Source organism: Tachypleus tridentatus, unplaced genomic scaffold (genome assembly GCF_004210375.1).
Source record: "Tachypleus tridentatus isolate NWPU-2018 unplaced genomic scaffold, ASM421037v1 Hic_cluster_2, whole genome shotgun sequence".
Taxonomy (NCBI): Eukaryota; Metazoa; Arthropoda; class Merostomata; order Xiphosura; family Limulidae; genus Tachypleus; species Tachypleus tridentatus.
The window spans coordinates 4,488,582-4,506,827 of record NW_027467782.1 but is presented as its reverse complement, the minus strand read 5'-3'; the positions used below and the strand labels follow the sequence as shown (position 1 = coordinate 4,506,827).

Below are 18,246 nucleotides of genomic sequence, written 5' to 3'. Positions count from 1 at the left end.
TTTGTTTTAACATGTTTTTATATTTTAAATCATAAGTAAACGATTCTCTCTTATCTAATTATTAAAAACGTCAGTACTAAATAATTTAACATTTTTCTTTAAAATAAGACGTTTAATAACCATTATTCCACCTTAGAATATTTTAAGTGTCTTGAAATCGATAAATTAGAATATGACTGAAACATCCATGCACCATAGTTAATTTTAAAATGTTTCTTGATGTAATAATTTTAAATACTTAAACCAGTGGGCTGCTTTTTTTTAAAAAATAAAAAACGCTTAAATAATATCTTCTCATTTATAAAAAATAAAGTAAAAAAATAGTAACTGTGATCTATTTCAATACGTAAATTTTGTATCAGTTTTGATTTTTGGAAGTTTTGGAACGTTACTTTGTTACAGTTTAGAATGTACTTGTTTTTTTTGTTGTTGTTGTTGTTTTGTTGGAATTGTACGTTAGACCATATATCTAGAGTTTGTGTTATACCTGAGATAATGTAGCTAGAGTTACATTGTGATTCTTTCCACAAGATATACCTTATTTTCCCTGTCTATACAGCTTGCTCTTTCAAATGCTTACTTTTTTATTGATTTATATAAATGTTTTAGATCGCACTGGTATCTATAGCGTAGATTAATTAGATCCTGAACAACTATTTAATAATTAGCACCCTTTATGGTTGTTTATTTCACAGTGACCGAGTTTTGTTTTCCTATTTATTTATTTGTCTTATGAGCAAGGAATAGATATCCTAAGGAAACTGTCATAGTATATGCAATTTCAAACTGTGACTTACAATTTTAAATTGTTTATAGTCCGAAACATACCAAAATATTCTTAAATACTGTTTTTACGTGACCATCCTCGAATAAAAAAATAATTATTTTGATTTGTATATAATACGTGTTTTTTTTTATTGATACATTTTTCACCTCTTCTGATTCGTTAGTCGGCCTGACATAGCCAGATGGTTAAGGCACTCGACTCGTAATCTGAGGGTCGCAGTTCAAATCCCGGTCGACACCAAACATGCTCGCCCTTTCAGCTGCGGATACGTTATAATGTTACCGTCAATCCCACTATTCATTGTTAAAGAGTAGCCCAAGAGATGGCGGTGGGTGGTGATGACTAGTTGCTTTCCCTCTAGCCTTACACTGCTAAATTAGTAACGGCTAGCACAGATAGCCCTCGCGTAGCTTTGCGCAAAATTCAAAACAAACAAACAAATGAACAGTTCTTTAGTATCAATAGAGTGTGATGCCTAGGTTCTCGTGCATATCAGATCATATCATTATCGCTGTAAGTATAATAGTATCACGTGCTTCTCATTCTACAATAAATTTGTTTTTCTTCAATTCCACTTATCACATTGGTTTTCTTAGAAATTATTTCGGAAGTTGCTCCACACGTATTCCAATTTCCGGTTTTTAAGTACTTGTGTTCTGAAGATTTAATCCCTGTAAGATAGCTTACTCCTCTTTATTGCCTCTCTACAGAGAACGTTTCCAACAGGGATATTACTAAGTTCGCCCGATAGAATGTTTATACCCAGACGTAAGTCTACTTTAGCAGATGCAATACCTCTTTGATAAAGAATAAAAATGTGGACAGACATCGCAGGGAATTAGGTAACTGTGTCATGACGCACGTGAGATACATGTAACGACCTGCAGATAGCTAAATTCTAAATCTACAAGTAATTATATTTATTTGCTATTAAGCATACAAAACTACACAGTGGCCAAGCGGATATCGCACCTCGGTTTTCTACGTTATAATCTACCAGACATACCGAAGAGTCACTTGGGGAAAGACAACAGTTAGAACTAATGCATTTATAGACATTTAAAGGTACATTAGAATGTATTTTTGTAAACTAAATTAAAATGTGTGTTTTCTTATAGCAAAATCACATCGGGCGATCTGCTGAGCCCACCGACGGCAATCGAACCCCGATTTTAGCGTTGTAAATTCGGAGACATACCGCTGTACTTGCGTAGAGCCTAAATTAAAAGAATAGCAATTAAAGAAATTGCACTCCCTCATCCCTTTCCGGGATTTTGAAAACTCAGAAAATCCTTCTAAGATCCATAATCATTCATCACTTCTTGTAGTGTGATGATGATTCTCAGCCATAATGTACTGATGAAATTTGATACAAATTCGATCACACTTCACAAAGTTATTAACCCCAAGTTGCAAAAATACCCTATCTTCCAATTATTAAAAAAAAACCAACAACTTCGAAGTTATCCAGAATCTTGATCTGGATTTTATGTGATCAAATTTAAGAGGGCTGTCCCAAACTGATTTGTCAGCTTGTTTTATCTTTCTATTAGTTTTAGAAAAATACAGATACACACACACGGACCCGATTGTAATACCTTCGCCCCAGAAGAGAAGGGTCAAGGATAACGATCTATAATTATGATATTAATAACATTATTCCTTACTTAATATCGTTAGGATATAATATTTCTAACTATCTTTCTCTAATAATTTTAATCAAAAAGCATTTTTCCAAAGCTCTTTAAAATCACTTACTAATGAAAATCATGCGAATTAAACGAGTTTTTGTCATAGACAAGAAACTATTAAACTCTGTAGTCAATGGCCTTAAGACACTGAGTATCAAGGGAAAAAATCGATAGATTAATCTTGGCCAGCAGTCCTTGGCATTTGACCAGAAATAACTATACAGTCTGACTCTACTAAAATAAACTGGATTAAACTTTTTACGCGTACTTTATATTGCCCTTGACGACTTTCATGTTTGGTTTTGTTCATAGCTTCTGTAGTCAAATTTATACTTTCGTCATTGACAGTACTGCTTAAAAATTAATAAACTATCACAGATTTAAATCGTGTATTTTTATAACTTAATTAATATTTCTGTTTATAGGTTAGATTGCACATTTCTAGCAGCATCTATTTCTATATATTAAAAAGATTTATAGCATGTTCCACAAGAATAGTGAACATGTAACACACTGTTAACACGATGTATTATTAAATATTACTAGGTTATAGTATTTTTACAAGATTACTTAACACAGCACATTGTTAACACCGTGTATTATTAGATATGAATAAGGTTTATACTTTGACAAGAATAATTGACGCATAATACACTTTTAACATCATGTATTATTTAATACTAATAAGGCTTACAGTATGTTGCACACAATTACTTAACATACAGTACACTGTTTACGCAATGAATTGTTAAATATTAATAAGAGTGATGTCCATTCTTGACTTTCAACTCTAAGTGTGAGGATGGTTTATTCTACTATAAAATAAACATTTTTATTTTGTATCTCTCTTATATTTGTATCTGAATAATGTATCTATAATCCCCCCTCTGGGACAGAAGTAAGTCTTTAGACTTACAACGCTAAAATAAGAGGTTCGATTCCACTCGGTGGACACAGCAGATAGCACGATGTAGCTTTGCTATAGGAAAACACATACACACTCCTGTATTGTAAAGACCAATTTATAACAAAGTAAAAAAAAAATCTGTTATTGACATAGACGGACTGTCATAGTTTTATAATTATTATCGTACTGTACTCTGTTGAAGTACGTGAATACCTTAAAGCAGTTATATAAAGTAACCATTATAAATGCAACTTCTCGAAATGTGCATAGATAAATATTTACAGAAAATCGGACTTTATCACTAGAAGGCGCTAATAGTTATCTGAATGATTCGCTGTTAGTTTCGCTCACAGTATTATTGTTGAGTTCAAACAATTTGTGTTGCTTCGAGCAGTTGGTCGATGTTTAGTTCTATCTTGAACTCTTCTCGTGTACTTGTTTGTTTTTGTTTATTGTTTCCACCGTCAGACGGTTTACCTCGAGCATAAAGTTAACTATTTGGCTTAAAACGCTTTCCTAGACCTTCCTCAGCGTTATCCGTCGGTCTGTCTGATTTCACATGTGTGTACAGTAAATTGTTAACTAGCTGAGTCAGTTTCCACGTGAAAGAAAAGTTCAATGCCACACGTGGCATGAGAACCTTTGTGACGTGAATATCGTTCGTGTGCTGTAGCTCAAAACAGTAAAAGGATGTCTTACGTCTTCACTATGAAACCTGAATTCTTTACTAGTATTCTGTATGTTTTTTGTTTTAAGTGTCTCAGTTTCTAAAGCTTCTAGTTGTACCATCAACACCTAAAGAAACGTCTTATCTCTTAGTAAAATTGTTAAACGACATCTTATACAAATTAAAATGAGTTCCCTCCTTTATAAACCTTCAAACTCAACCTCTTGGTATGTTACAAACCAATCTAACCACTATCAACACTAAATATCAGTTTTCTCCAAGTCTTCATCAAGGATCAGATTAACTACAAAATTCGCTAGCCTCGTCATTACGTTTAAATTCAGATTTATCTTTATCGAACCTAAACGTAGCTTTTCATTTATGAGTTACCTTTACCGTTATCAAAAGTAAGTCACATGTATCCAGTGATATGTTAGAAGTTAGCATTGCTCTTATACGGCCCGGCATGGCCAAGCGTGTTAAGGCGTGCGACTCGTAATCTGAAGGTCGCGCCAAACATGCTCGCCATTTCAGCTGTGGGGCGTTATAATGTGACGGTCAATCCCACTATTTGTTGGTAAAAGAGTAGCCCAAGAGTTGGCGGTGGGTGGTGATGACTAGCTGCCTTCCCTCTAGTCTTACACTGCTAAATTAGGGACGGCTAGCACAGATAGCCCTCTAATAGCTTTGTGCAAAATTCAAAAACAAAACAAACAAACAAAGCTCTTACACTTTCAAATATCGGCGCTTGAACTAATACATTAAGAATTGGATTCACCCTTATAAACACTAACTACCACCTCTTTATTGTTAAAATAAAGTATCAACCTCTCTAGTTATTCTCAAAATTCTAAACATAATCATAACACAGCATAAAAAAGTTGTTCAAAATTAGAAATACGTTTGCGGTTTTACCAATCAGTTCACATACAAATATTGTTCACTAATGTTTAATTACAAGAATATGACACTGAGGTATAATATCACGAGAGTATACAAAAGTCGTTTGTATTTTATGAATTCATTCCAAGTTAGATCTCTGATTTGATATCGTTAGTTTGTACTTCGCAGGTTTCTTTCTTACCTCACCACCTTTGGTCTTTCCTACGAAGTACTTGTTTATTTTCCATACATTTATAAGACTTCTGTTTCATCATAAAATAACCAGGTTATTTGCGCCATTTAACTGACGTAACATACAATATGAACATACAACTTTCATATTTTCATGATGTTACAAAACACGTCGATTCTAATAAGATTAGTATTACAGGTCGCGCCATCTACTAAATGATATGCATATTTGACAACATTACGCAATCTGTACAATTGCGTGAAGCTCCCGCTGATTTAGAGACAGATCAGAACTATTATGTTAACTGATTAGAAATACTTAGCAATACATCAGGACTGTTATGGTAACTAATTACTCAGTAATAGATCAGGACTATTATGTTAACTGATCAGACTCACAATTGGATAGGTTTGTGTCATTATATTGATCAATCAGACCCTAATAGATAGGATGGGACTATTATATTAACTGATCAGACTCAATAATGAATTAGGTTGTGACATTTATATTAACTAATCAGACTAACTAATGGATAGACTGGACAGGTATCACTAGGTGTCTAGAAGATTTCTAGAACGGACCCATATGTATCTTTAGAAATTTTTGACGTTTCAATTTGTCGATCATGATTTTCAATTTTTATTTTTCAAGACACCAACTAGGAATTACGGGCACGGTCAAATAGAATCTGGGAACGTGCCTATTTCTACCCATGCCTCTGTTTCGACACCTCACTATGAAAGGAAATAAAAATTTGATCATTATCAATTTAAAAAACCGACTTCTCTATATCTGGTGATATAGAGGTATATACAGCAGTAACGCATTTACCAGAGATAAACTAATCTTCAGTGAATCATTAAAAATAGTGTTCAGTTTACAAGTGTTTGAATCTCATCAATTACAAATATATAATTACTGCAATTTTCAAAACGCAGTGACAGAAGATGTCATTTACATAAGATACAGCTATGGCTGACCACAGTGACTGTGTCAATACTGATTGGTGCGACAAAGCCAGTACGACCTATTAGCGTACGTTAAACATCTTGGAAGTATACCGCTTATAATTGCCGTGCAGAGTAGGGTAGCAAATACCAAAGGGTGTTAATTTAGTGTTATCTATTAGGCTAAATGTTAGTTTTAGTTACGTCACACATTTTTCGTGATTTTTTGGATATTTTTATGTTTTGATAAATATTACACAATGTATATCAGTGGTGTATCTTGGCCGACGGCTGTGAATTATTGCATTATTATTGGCATTAGTTACGTATATTTATAATAATATATAATTCTGCATAAGTAATATTTCTGATAAAACATAGATACCTCTTATGATATTAAGTAATGCCTCCATCAGTATAGTTGTACGTAATTTCTCTGATGATATATATACACATATTTAATATCACCAATACTATGTTAGCATTCTTAAGTACTAACTGCAATACAAATAAAACCTATTAATTAATTATTTCTTATAATAATTACGTTTATCTTCATGTAATATTTTTTTTAGTAAATACAATACATTATTATGTTCTTGTTTTTTTAGAGTTTCAATTTTTATTAAAATGTAGAAAATTTGTGACTTTATTCAAGAAATGGCTCCCAAAATGAAAAATCAGAAATCGTCAGTGTAGAATAAGGGGTGAAAATATCACAACACCTGATGACCAGTCGGTAAAAAAGTCAGATAAAAGAACGAACCAGAACGTGGGGAATGGTAAGGAAAACTGGGCTTTATTTTCAGCTGCATAAGCTACGCTGTCGGTCTTGGAAACGTATGGTGATTTCCATACTTGTGTTATGAAAATGGTGGAGGTATGTGTCTTGTGGTTTAATCCAACATAATATACATGAAACCTTTACCTTACTAAATGTTAAATCGATGGTTCTAATGGATTATATGTTGTTGTTTGTTATTTAGGGGCATTTTGTTTCCTTATCTCATCTGTTTAGTCTTGTGTGCTGTTCCTCTATTCTTCCTGGAAGTGGCCATTGGTCAGTATCTCAGCGTTGGTGGTATCGGGGTCTGGAATTTAGTTCCTGTCTTTAAAGGTAGCTATTATTGTTTACTTCAAGTGTCTTAGTATTTTCACCTTTTCCGGATATATATAACTCATACTTGTGTCTCAAATATGTCAACAGTTCTTATATTATGTAATCTATACTTTCACTAGGAATTGGCTCTGCTACAATGACCATCGTTTGTCTCTATAATATCCACCACGTGGTGACAATAGCTTGGACTTTATTCTACTTCGTGTTCTCAATGACGACACAACTGCCTTGGGAATCGTGCGGTAATTATGTTAAATGTATTTCTCTGATTCTGGTCAACTGTTTTAATTACTCATTTGTTTAGGATTAACTGTTATAAGCATACAGACACTGGGGGACACTGAATTAAATTAAGAACAATTTAATTTGATAGTATTTTACATGTGGCCGAGAGTGGCCTTGTGGTTAATGTGCCCTTAGTACTTTACATATGGCCGAGAGTGGCTTTGTGGTTAATGTGCCCTTAGTACTTTACATATGGCCGAGAGTGGCCTTGTTGTTAATTTGCCTAACTGTTAAACCGGAGACTTTTGAGTCACGCAAAGTTATCATAAATCCCATTATACGCTTTTGTACCGTGTGTGTGTTATAAGAGTGACAGTCAGATCCCACTTTTAGAACAAGAATGATGTGTCGAGAATTGTCAGTAGATGATACTACTACTACTTTTCCTCGATTCTGTTATTTAAAAAAAGCCTTTTTATTACTTTGGGTGCAGTACTGAAGCAAAATACACAACATTTCGATTTAATAGCACAGTATACTATAATAATGAACATTTCAACTTGATAGAACCGGTTATTACATAATTACTAATTATGCATTACACTATACTACAGCAATGTTTTGATAACTTTGAACACAATAATTAGGTTTCTAAGCAAAGCCAATCCTGAATACTTTTCTCATATCTTCAGTTTTTCCTGACCTTTCTCCGCATGAGGTGAACAACTGCTTTTGTTTATATATATCAGGTAAGTGATTTTAATCTGTTGAAAAGACAGAAGGTAGTCGTTGTACAGAGCCCATCACATATTCTTTTACCAACGAATATATATAAATGTTATTGTTATTACATTGATATATACATGTTATTGTCATTATATTCAGATTTAAATGTTATTGTTATTATATTATTATACTAGTGTTATTATTATTACATTCATATACGATATAAACACTAGAAAATATTAATGTTAGATGTTAAAGGTTGTTGGACAGAACCAATGGCATGTTCTTTTACCAACGAATAGTGGGATTAACCGTACATTTTAATGTCCCTGACGCTGAAGACAAACACTAACAACCAGGCTGGGCAACAAATAAAACTTCCCATCTAATGAAGCTATAGTTTACGTCTTCAGTGAAAACAGTGTCATTGTTAATCAGTAACTGTCAAGCGACTTTTTTTTCGTTTATTTGCTATCAAGCTTTAATACTAGTTAATAATTCTTTAATCAAAACGTAACGAAACTAAATTAGTGTTAAATTTAAAGAAGTGAACTATTTGTAATCAGTATTAATTTATTGTATTAATGTTATTAGGTCTGGGTGACAGCAGGAACGCAAGTGTTTTTCACCTTCGGTATTGGTTTCGGTTCCGTCGTAACTCTTGGAAGCTTCAACCAGTTTAGCCACAACTTCTTCCGGTAACAAAAAAACAAAATTATTTTTTTATTTGATTATTTAACAATGATTCGCACAAAAATGTTCAATATAATAATTCTCTGTACTCTGTATTCGTTATTCTTTCAATAGATATTATTGTACACTTTGAACACATTCATTATTGTTTCTATATCTTTATTTCTAGAGACGGAAATATTCTATGTATTGTTAACCCTGCTACCAGCATATTTGCTGGTACTGTGATATTTTCCGTCCTCGGTCACATGACCTACTTGAAAGGCGACGGGACTGAAGTTGCTGACGTTGTGAAGTCCGGTGAGATAATTCAGTCTTCTGGTGCTTCAGTTGTTTATATAAACACTAAAAGTTCTGTTTCTGTACCAAATCAACGTAAAATATTTCAGAACAAACTTTATTAATATTTTCTTGAATCTTGGTTCTAAAACATCTAAAATGAAACGTTTATTGGTAAGTTACAGTGTGTCAACATCTTAATATAAATTAAGTATTATCAGACAGTGACCTGCTGTGTTTTTTACAGAGTACAAACATGGTCTTTGTTCAAATATAATCTAACATAGTGTATTTTCTTCAGGTCCAGGGTTTGCTTTCCTTGTTTATCCAGAAGTTGTTCTACAGTTGCCACCTCCCCCTTTATGGTCAATTGTGTTCTTCCTCATTCTGTTAATTCAGATAATATGTTGACGTGTGTTATTTGATAGCCAGGTGAGCATGTAATACGTTGATGTGTGTTATTTGACAGCCGGGTGAGCATATAATATGTTGATGTGTGTTATTTGACAGCCAGGTACATATTTTATATTCTCATTTTCATTTAATGACATAAATATTCTTTTAAAAATGGGAAAATTTTCAGAGCTCAAAATACTTTTGTAGACTATATTTTTTAATTTACGCGTTTGTGTTATTGTTTGTCTGGAGGAGTTTTCACGTTTTAACTGTTTCAACAATTGAATATTTAATAAGTCTGTGACGTTTGCACTTAATTACTGAGTTAATGAGTTTATTAGTTTGAGAAACACTATGAGAAAAAGATTAACAAGTAACTGACAGTTTAGTGTTATTATAAATTAGACCTGTCTTTGGTATATATAAGGTTAGTACATGAAATCTGTGGAACTAGTAATGGGAGAAATAATACAGTCCATTGTTATTAAATGTGTTGACCTTCATTGTTTTACCAAACGAAACCTGCGCAGTGGCAGAGGCTTATGAAACAATACTGTTAACAGTGTCAGAAGCTAAGGAAAATTCTGATCTAAGAATCGTATGTGCATGATCATGTGACGTGCAGTTAGTGGTTAATTTCTTGTTTAGTTAACCTCAAAATGTGTGGTGTTAACCATTCTCAACAAAATACAACCTTCTGATATGTCATTATTGTCAGAGATTCTATTTCCACTTTCGCCTTATTATCTGTTAGGACACAAGCCACGTGTCGCATGGCAACATGATTGTTGACACGCGTGCATGTTTTTTCGCAGTAAATGACTATTCGGGACTCTTGCATGCTTTCTGCACGTCGTAGTAGTGCTATTCTTGCATGCTGCCTATCCTGGCATCCAGCTACTTTGTTGCTGTCTGCTCCTTTTCTCCGATACCTGTTACATACATCAGTAATAATATTTTTATAATCTTTTACATTTGCGTAACCTGTTACTCATGGCAATAACCAACTAACTAGTTAACAGATGCTGCCGTTTTTTTGTAATGTACTGCATTTGTTTGTCATAAATCACTAATGCATTATATGGTTGATACCTGCTACGTATGTTTGCCACATAAATGTAGTTCTAGCTTCAAATTGTTGTATCCATCAACCGTTACTTGATACATGTGTTTATATGCTACAAGTGTTCCATGTGTCACCTGAGCTTACATTATTATGTTCTATTTTATATATAACAAATCAAAGAATGGGTGCGTAACCACATATTGTTTAACTGTTTATCGCTGGTTAAGTATTTTAATATGTAAGAAATTTCAACAGGGCCCGGCATGGCCAAGCGTGTTAAGGTGTTTGACTTGTAATACGAGGGTCGCGGGTTCGCATCCCCGTCGCGCCAAACATGCTCGCCCTATCAGTGGTGGGGTGTTATAATATGACGGTCAATCCCAATTTTGTTGGTAAAAGAGTAGCCAAAGAGTTGGTGGTGGATGGTGATGATTAGCTGCCTTCCCTCTTGTCTTTCACTACTAAATTAGGGACGGCTAGCACAGATAGCCCTCGAGTAACTTTGGGCGAAATTCAAAACAAACAAACAAACAAGTAATTTCAAAGTACCATTTTTCAGTGATTCATAGAGATAAACTTCTATATAAAAAAACTCAATACTTTAAACGTACTCTTACGCAAGATGAAGTATTAGGTTATCAAACTAGATAATAACACATATGTTTGAAACTTTATTATATAAAACATTAATTCATTAAATATATAGTGTACAATTTATATAGATCTGTCTAACTATGTTATTATGTTACTTTGATCTTATGTTATAACAACATGTGTACTGATATTTTTCTGTTTTTGTTTTTCATAGTTCTACACCGTGGAAGCTCTGATAACAGGAATTGTGGATGAATGGGCATCTCTATTGAGACCACAAAGGAAATTATTTACTCTAGGTCACTGAGGTATGTTCCATAATATTAAAAATCAATAAACGAGTAAAACGAAAACCACAGTTGTTACAGTGTGGTTGTTATAGTAAGAAGTTGGTAATAACAATTGTAACAGCATGGTTGTTATAATGAGAAGTTAACATAAGTTTCAGGGACAACAACGGATATATTGGTCCATCTCAGCTGTCCCACCCTCTAAGCCAAACTAATACTATTAAAAACAATTAGTCATCACTTGTCATTCATATATGTATCAAGTTTCTTTTAAACTCACTCAAATTTACTAACATATCTTCATATGCACTGGAAAATAAAGTTGTCATCTTTTATATTTCCTAAATCTATATTTGTGTCACCAAGTTCTATACTTCTCACTATTAAGTTTGAAAAATGTTGATGCATCAACATTATAAATCCTTTTACAATATTAAACATTTGAATCAGATCGCCTCTTACTCTTGAGAGAGAAACTTTTAAGGATCTTAATCTCTCCTCAAATGACAACCCCTCCATCCCAGGCACCATTTTAGTTACCCTCTTCTGAATCATTTCCAACAATTTCATTGCTTTCCTAGGGTAAGAAGCCCAAGACTGAACACAATACTCCAAATGCAGTCTAACCAGTGACCTACACAATGAAATTATAACATATTTATACTTGTATTCAATATTTTTGTATATACAAATTAAAATACTATTTGCCCTACCAATATTAGCAACAGCACACTGCTTGGATTGCTTAAGAGACTGATCAGCCATTACAACAAGATCATTTTCTTTCATGACATTGTTTAAATTATTCCCATCCAAATTATTCTTATAATTCAAATTATTATCACCCACATATAATATTTTGCATTTATCATAATTAAAACCCATCTGCCATTTATTCACCCAACTCATTATGTGAGCATCCTCTTCACAGCCAGTAACACCCAAGACCTCGGTGTCACCCGCAAACATAAGTAATTTATTGACTTTCTTTATCAATGTTATTAACGTAAGTCAAAAAGAGTAAAGGTCCTAAGACTGATCCCTGAGGTACATCTCTTGCAACATTAATCTAGTTTAACTGAACTTCATTTACACCAACCCTCTGCTTTTGAATTCAGTCACAGTTCTATACACTTACTTAACTTATCCTAAGCTCCTGCAGAGATAAGTTTCTTTACAAACCTTTTATGTGGCACTTTGTTTGTTTAGAATTAAGCACAAAGCTACACAACGGGCTATCTGTGCTCTGCCCACCACAGGCATTGAAACCCAATTTATAGTGGTGTGAGACAAGAGACACGCTGCTTTCCCACTGTGGGGAATGGCACTTTGTAAAATGCTTTTTAAAAATCCATATATATCACACCTACACCCTTACCCTTATCTACATGTGCAGTAACATTTTTAAAACATGCAAAAAGATTTGTAAGGCAATATTTTTCCTTAGTAAAACTATGTTGCTATCAAAAAAAATTCTAAACTTGTTAAATGACTTTGCAAAGTATCTTTTATCAGACATTCCAAATCTTTTCTCACAAATGAGGTAAGACTGACAGGCCTTTAATTACTGGGACAACTTCTATTACTTTTCTTGAGGATAGAGTCAGATTAACCAATTTCCAATCAGTTGGTACTTGTACATTATTCAAGGGCTTAAAATCTTGTTGCAAGTGATCACATGACCTTGTTTAAAACCCTTGGTGAAGTATTATCTATTACAGGAGCCTTAGCATTCTTTAAATCTCCCATTTTTTTAACCAGCTCAGAATTAAGGCAGCCATCTTCTTTGATCTCGTTTCCATTTATGAACTGTTCAAGATGTGAAATACAGCTTAAGGTTTCATTAGTTAAAACTGAAGCAAAATCAGAATCTAATAATCTGGGCATTTCATGATCATCAGATACAAGCCTACCTTCATCATTCCTCATGGGTCCTATCTCCATCCTCACATTTTGTTTATCCATAATGTACTTTAAAACTTCTCACTGTTAATTTTTATGTTTTAAGCCAAATTTTTGTTATAGACATCTTTTTGGATATCATAATTTCGTTTTTGACCAAATTTCTTGATTTCCTATAATCTTTTACAATACCAGTCAATTTAAATTTCTTTAGTGTGTGGTACTTTTCTTTGATTCTATCTCTTATTCCCTTTGTGAACCAACCTGTTTTTTACTTCTAGATCCCATTTTGTTTCTGTAAGGAATATGTTTATCTTAAATCTTTGAAAAAATATCTTTAAACATTTTCCACTACTGAGTAGTGCCTCAAAATAACTCAGCTGTCCAATTCAGAACACATCTCTTTCAAATTTGCTTTTTTTAAAATTTGGAATCAAAATATCATTATTTCCAATTTCTAAATGCAGCTAAATATCAAACATAATACAGTAATGATCACTTGTACCTAGGTGCTTCCTAGTTTACACCCTCTTAACCATTTCTATATTAGAATTTAACAATAAATCTAAGATAGCATTATTTACAGTAGGTTCCTTGACCAATTGTTAAGAAATCCATCTTGAAAAGTTTTCAGGAACCTTTCTCCCTCATGGTTTGAGAGATTTTCATTTTCCAATCATTATATCTGTACTTAGAACTACCCTTAATTAAGATTTTATTAACAACTGAGATCTTCATCTTATTACAAAGTTTCTTCCTGATTTCATCAGTTCCATCTGGTGATTTGTAACACATTCTTACTAAAAGCTTTATCCTTGCTATCCACTAACAGAAACCCAATCTCCTTGCTATTATCCTTAATATTCTCAACTTCAACAGTATGTAACTCACACTTTACATATACAGCCACTCCTTCCCCTTTTTTTTATACTCTATTCCTATTAAGTAACCTATAATCATGTATTTCAAACTCATCTACATTTAACCATGTTTCAGTTATTCTAAATCTTCTATTTCTACCAGTGCCCTAAAGTCTTATACTTCTTTAACTTCTAGCATTACTATAATAACGATTAAGCCTACACTTGTAACTTTTACTGGTTTCCGATGTTAAATTTTCCCGTACATCTTAGTTTTGTTTTATTTGGTTTATCTTTACCATTCATTAAATAGTCCTAGTTTAAAACTTCCGTTACAGCTGAGTTAATCGCTTATAGACGTGTTTTAAATGCTAATTCGATTTGACAATAGATACCGCCAAAATTAATTTGAGAAATTCTCAACTTCCTCGTACATGAAAAGCACGTACGCCACTTGTTTTCAAAATATTTTTTGGAACAAGTTAAATGTACATCAAATTCTTCACATTATAGAGATATTATAAACACTACACACATACAAATATATATATGTATAGTTATCTTCCTCTTGTCAAAAGTCCACTTAGGCTTATTCAGTTACTTTAAAATTTCAGTTGACAAAACGAAGTTTCTTCTGTTACTGTCTAAATATACTTCACTTACTTTATCATTGATTTGGGCCCGGCATGGCTAAACGTGTTAAGGCGTGCGACTCGAAATCTGCGTGTCGCAGGTTCGCATCCGGGTCGCGCCAAACATGCTCGCCTTTCCGCCGTGGGGGTGTTATAATGTGACGGTCAATCCCACTATTCGTTGTTAAAAGAGTAGCACAAGAGTTGGCGGTGGGTGGTGATAACTAGCTGCCTTCCTTTTAGTTTTACACTACTAAATTAGGGACGGCTAGCACAAAGCTACTTGAGGGCAATCAAAAATCATAGCAAGAGTGTTGAAAGTTATTATTTAAGTTTGGTTGTATAACGTGATAAGTTTGTTTGTTTGCCACGTTATACAACCAAACTTAAATAATCACTTTCAACACTCTTGCTATGAGTTTTTAAATCATTAAATATTAACACACCAAATAAATTGAATAATAACTCTTAAACTAAACAGTTTTGTATATTCAAAAAATATTAATTACTAATTTGAAATCATTCTTACCCCAACTTATGTGTCTACAGTGAAGTTATAATTTATAAAGCTCTGTAATTAATAAACATTTTCTTTGAAACAAACATGGATTTTAAAGCGATAAAACAGACAATTTTAAATGCTTTATAACTTTTATTTTCTATTTACATAATTTTATTTTAATTTGTTTATCGATGTGAAGTTTGTGAAAATTCGGGACAAGAAAACATAAATCGAGCTCCACTGTCTCTTATTAGTGAAGAAAATCGTCTGATCATAGAAGTTCTTCTGTTGTTGTCTTGCATCTGGCTTTCTAATTCGGGTAAACACCAGTCAAAATCTTCTTGTGGATCTAAATATGTTTCAGGAGCTTACTTTTCTCAATTTTTCTATGTACTCTAGTCCTCGGAACACTCTGATTCTGATGTATATATTCATTCATAAAGAGCCAATGCCAAGTTACTTTAAGAAATCTGATAACAATTTGTGATGTAAGCTAAAAAAAAAAAAGAGTTAAATTATAAAACTAATTATATATAGCTCTCACAAACTGAAATGATCAAACTTCTGTATAAACCTCACCAAAATTGTTTTATTGTGCACTTAATATTCGTGACAATGAAATCAGAAAAGCAAGTTTTATATTATATTATGGAGGAAACTAGACTCTAATACACTCACACCACGTAAAGATGAACTAGATTATAATTATGATAGTTATGATACAATACCTTTGGCCATAGGTGTATTTAACCTTACTCAAACTGCATCCAATTGCTTATGTTCAGTTTTGTTTTTTGTTTCCAGTTTACCATAAACAACAATAGATGTAACGTATATCATTTTACCCTTTTTTTCTAGCACATTTGTAAATATTATGTCGTTATGATTGATAGTTAGTTTACAAGTAAAACCAACAATTAAAGTAGGTAAAATAAAAGTGAATTATTTGAAACTCCCTCAAAATGTAGTAAATAATTTATTCGTCATATTAATTTCACACTCCAATGTACTTGATTGTATATTTTGTACAAATGGTTCTGTACTTTGAGTTTAATTAAGACGTTAGGTGATAATTAGAAAAGAAAATATTGAAATATCGGAAATAACACGATTTGTTTTGTGTAAATATGTTTGTTATCAACACACACTTGTAATTTAGTGTTCAGTGAATATTGTTTTTACATTTTCAAACCTTATAAATAGTATGTAAATACAATTATTTTCCCTTTATTATATTAGATTACTGAACACTTCACGTTTATGAAGATCTTTGATAAATTTAATAATTTTCTGATATTGCAATTTACCCTTACACGAACAATAAATAAATCGTTTATTTACGTTTAAAAGCCGAGATGTGTAATAAAAGATGTTATGTTTTATTTACAATTCAAGAATGTAGTTCTCTAACACAAAATATGAAAGTACTAACCTCATATTTCTGAGCATACTTCTATGCATATTAATAAACAATGGAATGGTTTATTTCTAAATTAATATTTGTAGCTACTGTGTGTTTGTGTATTTCATCCTCCGTATATGTAATGCAAAGACTACCATACAGATTCCATGTACAGATAGAATTGACGGTGAGTGATTTGACTTCGTACACGTGCAGGTAATAATCACAATAAATCTAATTTTACGATGAGTCTTTAATGTAGATTTCTGGTCCAGTGTCCTCCGGAGGTTCTGCGGTAAGTCTACGAAACTATGGAGCTAAAATTCGGGTTTTGATTTCCCACGGTGAACACAGTCTGATTTTCTTCTGTCACAAACAGAAATCAGTTCCTATACTAAAAACTACCAGTAGTATAGTAGAACAATACTGCATTAAAACATAGATTGTCGAATGAACCAAGGAAGCCTTCAGAGTAAATATTATCAATAACTATCAGTAATAACAACAATATTATATAAGAACATAGATTGTCGAGTGAACCAAGGAGGGCTTCGGAGTAAATAGTATAAATAATTACTTCAATTAAAAGATCAGTTTTCAGGTTTTATTATCAATTAATAGCAGTATAATATAGAAAAATATAAATCACGAAATAATATCAAATAGATATACAATTCAATATTAATAACTTAAGAAATAAACAATGTTCAGTCAGCATCCTTTAGAATATTATATAACACACGAGTATTAAGTCCGTGTTGTCTTGTGTTATACACAACACACACAATTTAAATCTTTATCTTCTATTTATAAACAGCACACGAGTGTTATATCGGTGTTCTATACCATTATACACGATATGCAAGTGTTAACACTGTTCTCTACTATTGGCCAGGTGGTTAAGGAGCTCGACTGGTAATCCGAGCGTCGCGGATTCGAATCCCCGTCGCACCAAACATGCCCTTTCAGCCGTGGGAGAGATATAAAGTGACGGTCAATCCCGTTATTTGTTGGTAAAACAGTAGCCTAAAGAGTTGGTAGTGGGTGGTTATGATTAACTGTTTTCCCTCTAGTGTTACACTGTTAAATTAGTGCGGCTAGCGCAGATAGCCCTGTTATAACTTTGCGCGAAATTCAAAACAAACAAATCAAACTATTTCGTTTGTCTCTTCACAACCAGTCTTTCCATTTACATCTTACTATGAAGTCTCTCTGTAATTCTTACCTTAAATGCTATTATACAACTTAAGTTGGAAGTGGAAACGTTATGTAATTTTATTTGAGATAAACAGATATCGATACAGATATTTGATTTGCGTTAAGAAGTGTCAGGCCTTTCGTTTGGCTTCCCACTTATGGCTGGGGACTTAAAACGCTAGAAACCGCAAACCTGATACTGACCTTCAAAGTTAACTATAAACAAACATTTCCTTCCTGCTTGTGCCAAATTTTGTTTTATAGATATCTTGTCGTTTAACATTTTCG

At 32.9% G+C, this 18,246-nt stretch overlaps 1 protein-coding gene across 1 annotated transcript; it reads left to right on the top strand.

The window, feature by feature from the left end:
* The first annotated feature begins 6,098 nt into the window (after positions 1 to 6,098).
* Positions 6,099 to 11,475, top strand: LOC143243272 (sodium- and chloride-dependent creatine transporter 1-like). Its single transcript, XM_076487124.1, has 7 exons — positions 6,099 to 6,147; positions 7,093 to 7,191; positions 7,314 to 7,436; positions 8,740 to 8,843; positions 9,008 to 9,138; positions 9,419 to 9,549; positions 11,388 to 11,475. The coding sequence occupies exons 1-4, from the start codon at positions 6,099 to 6,101 to the stop codon at positions 8,826 to 8,828; spliced, it is 360 nt and encodes a 119-aa protein (XP_076343239.1). The 3' UTR covers positions 8,829 to 8,843; positions 9,008 to 9,138; positions 9,419 to 9,549; positions 11,388 to 11,475.
* Positions 11,476 to 18,246: the final 6,771 nt, after the last annotated feature.

Bases quoted from the DNA above. Each gene is read 5' to 3' on its own strand.
- LOC143243272 (XM_076487124.1), top strand. From the start codon at position 6,099: ATGGCTGACCACAGTGACTGTGTCAATACTGATTGGTGCGACAAAGCC. The intron at 6,148-7,092 runs GTACGACCTATT...TCATCTGTTTAG, and splicing joins TGATTGGTGCGACAAAGCCA to TCTTGTGTGCTGTTCCTCTA. The intron at 7,437-8,739 runs GTAATTATGTTA...TAATGTTATTAG, and splicing joins ACTGCCTTGGGAATCGTGCG to GTCTGGGTGACAGCAGGAAC.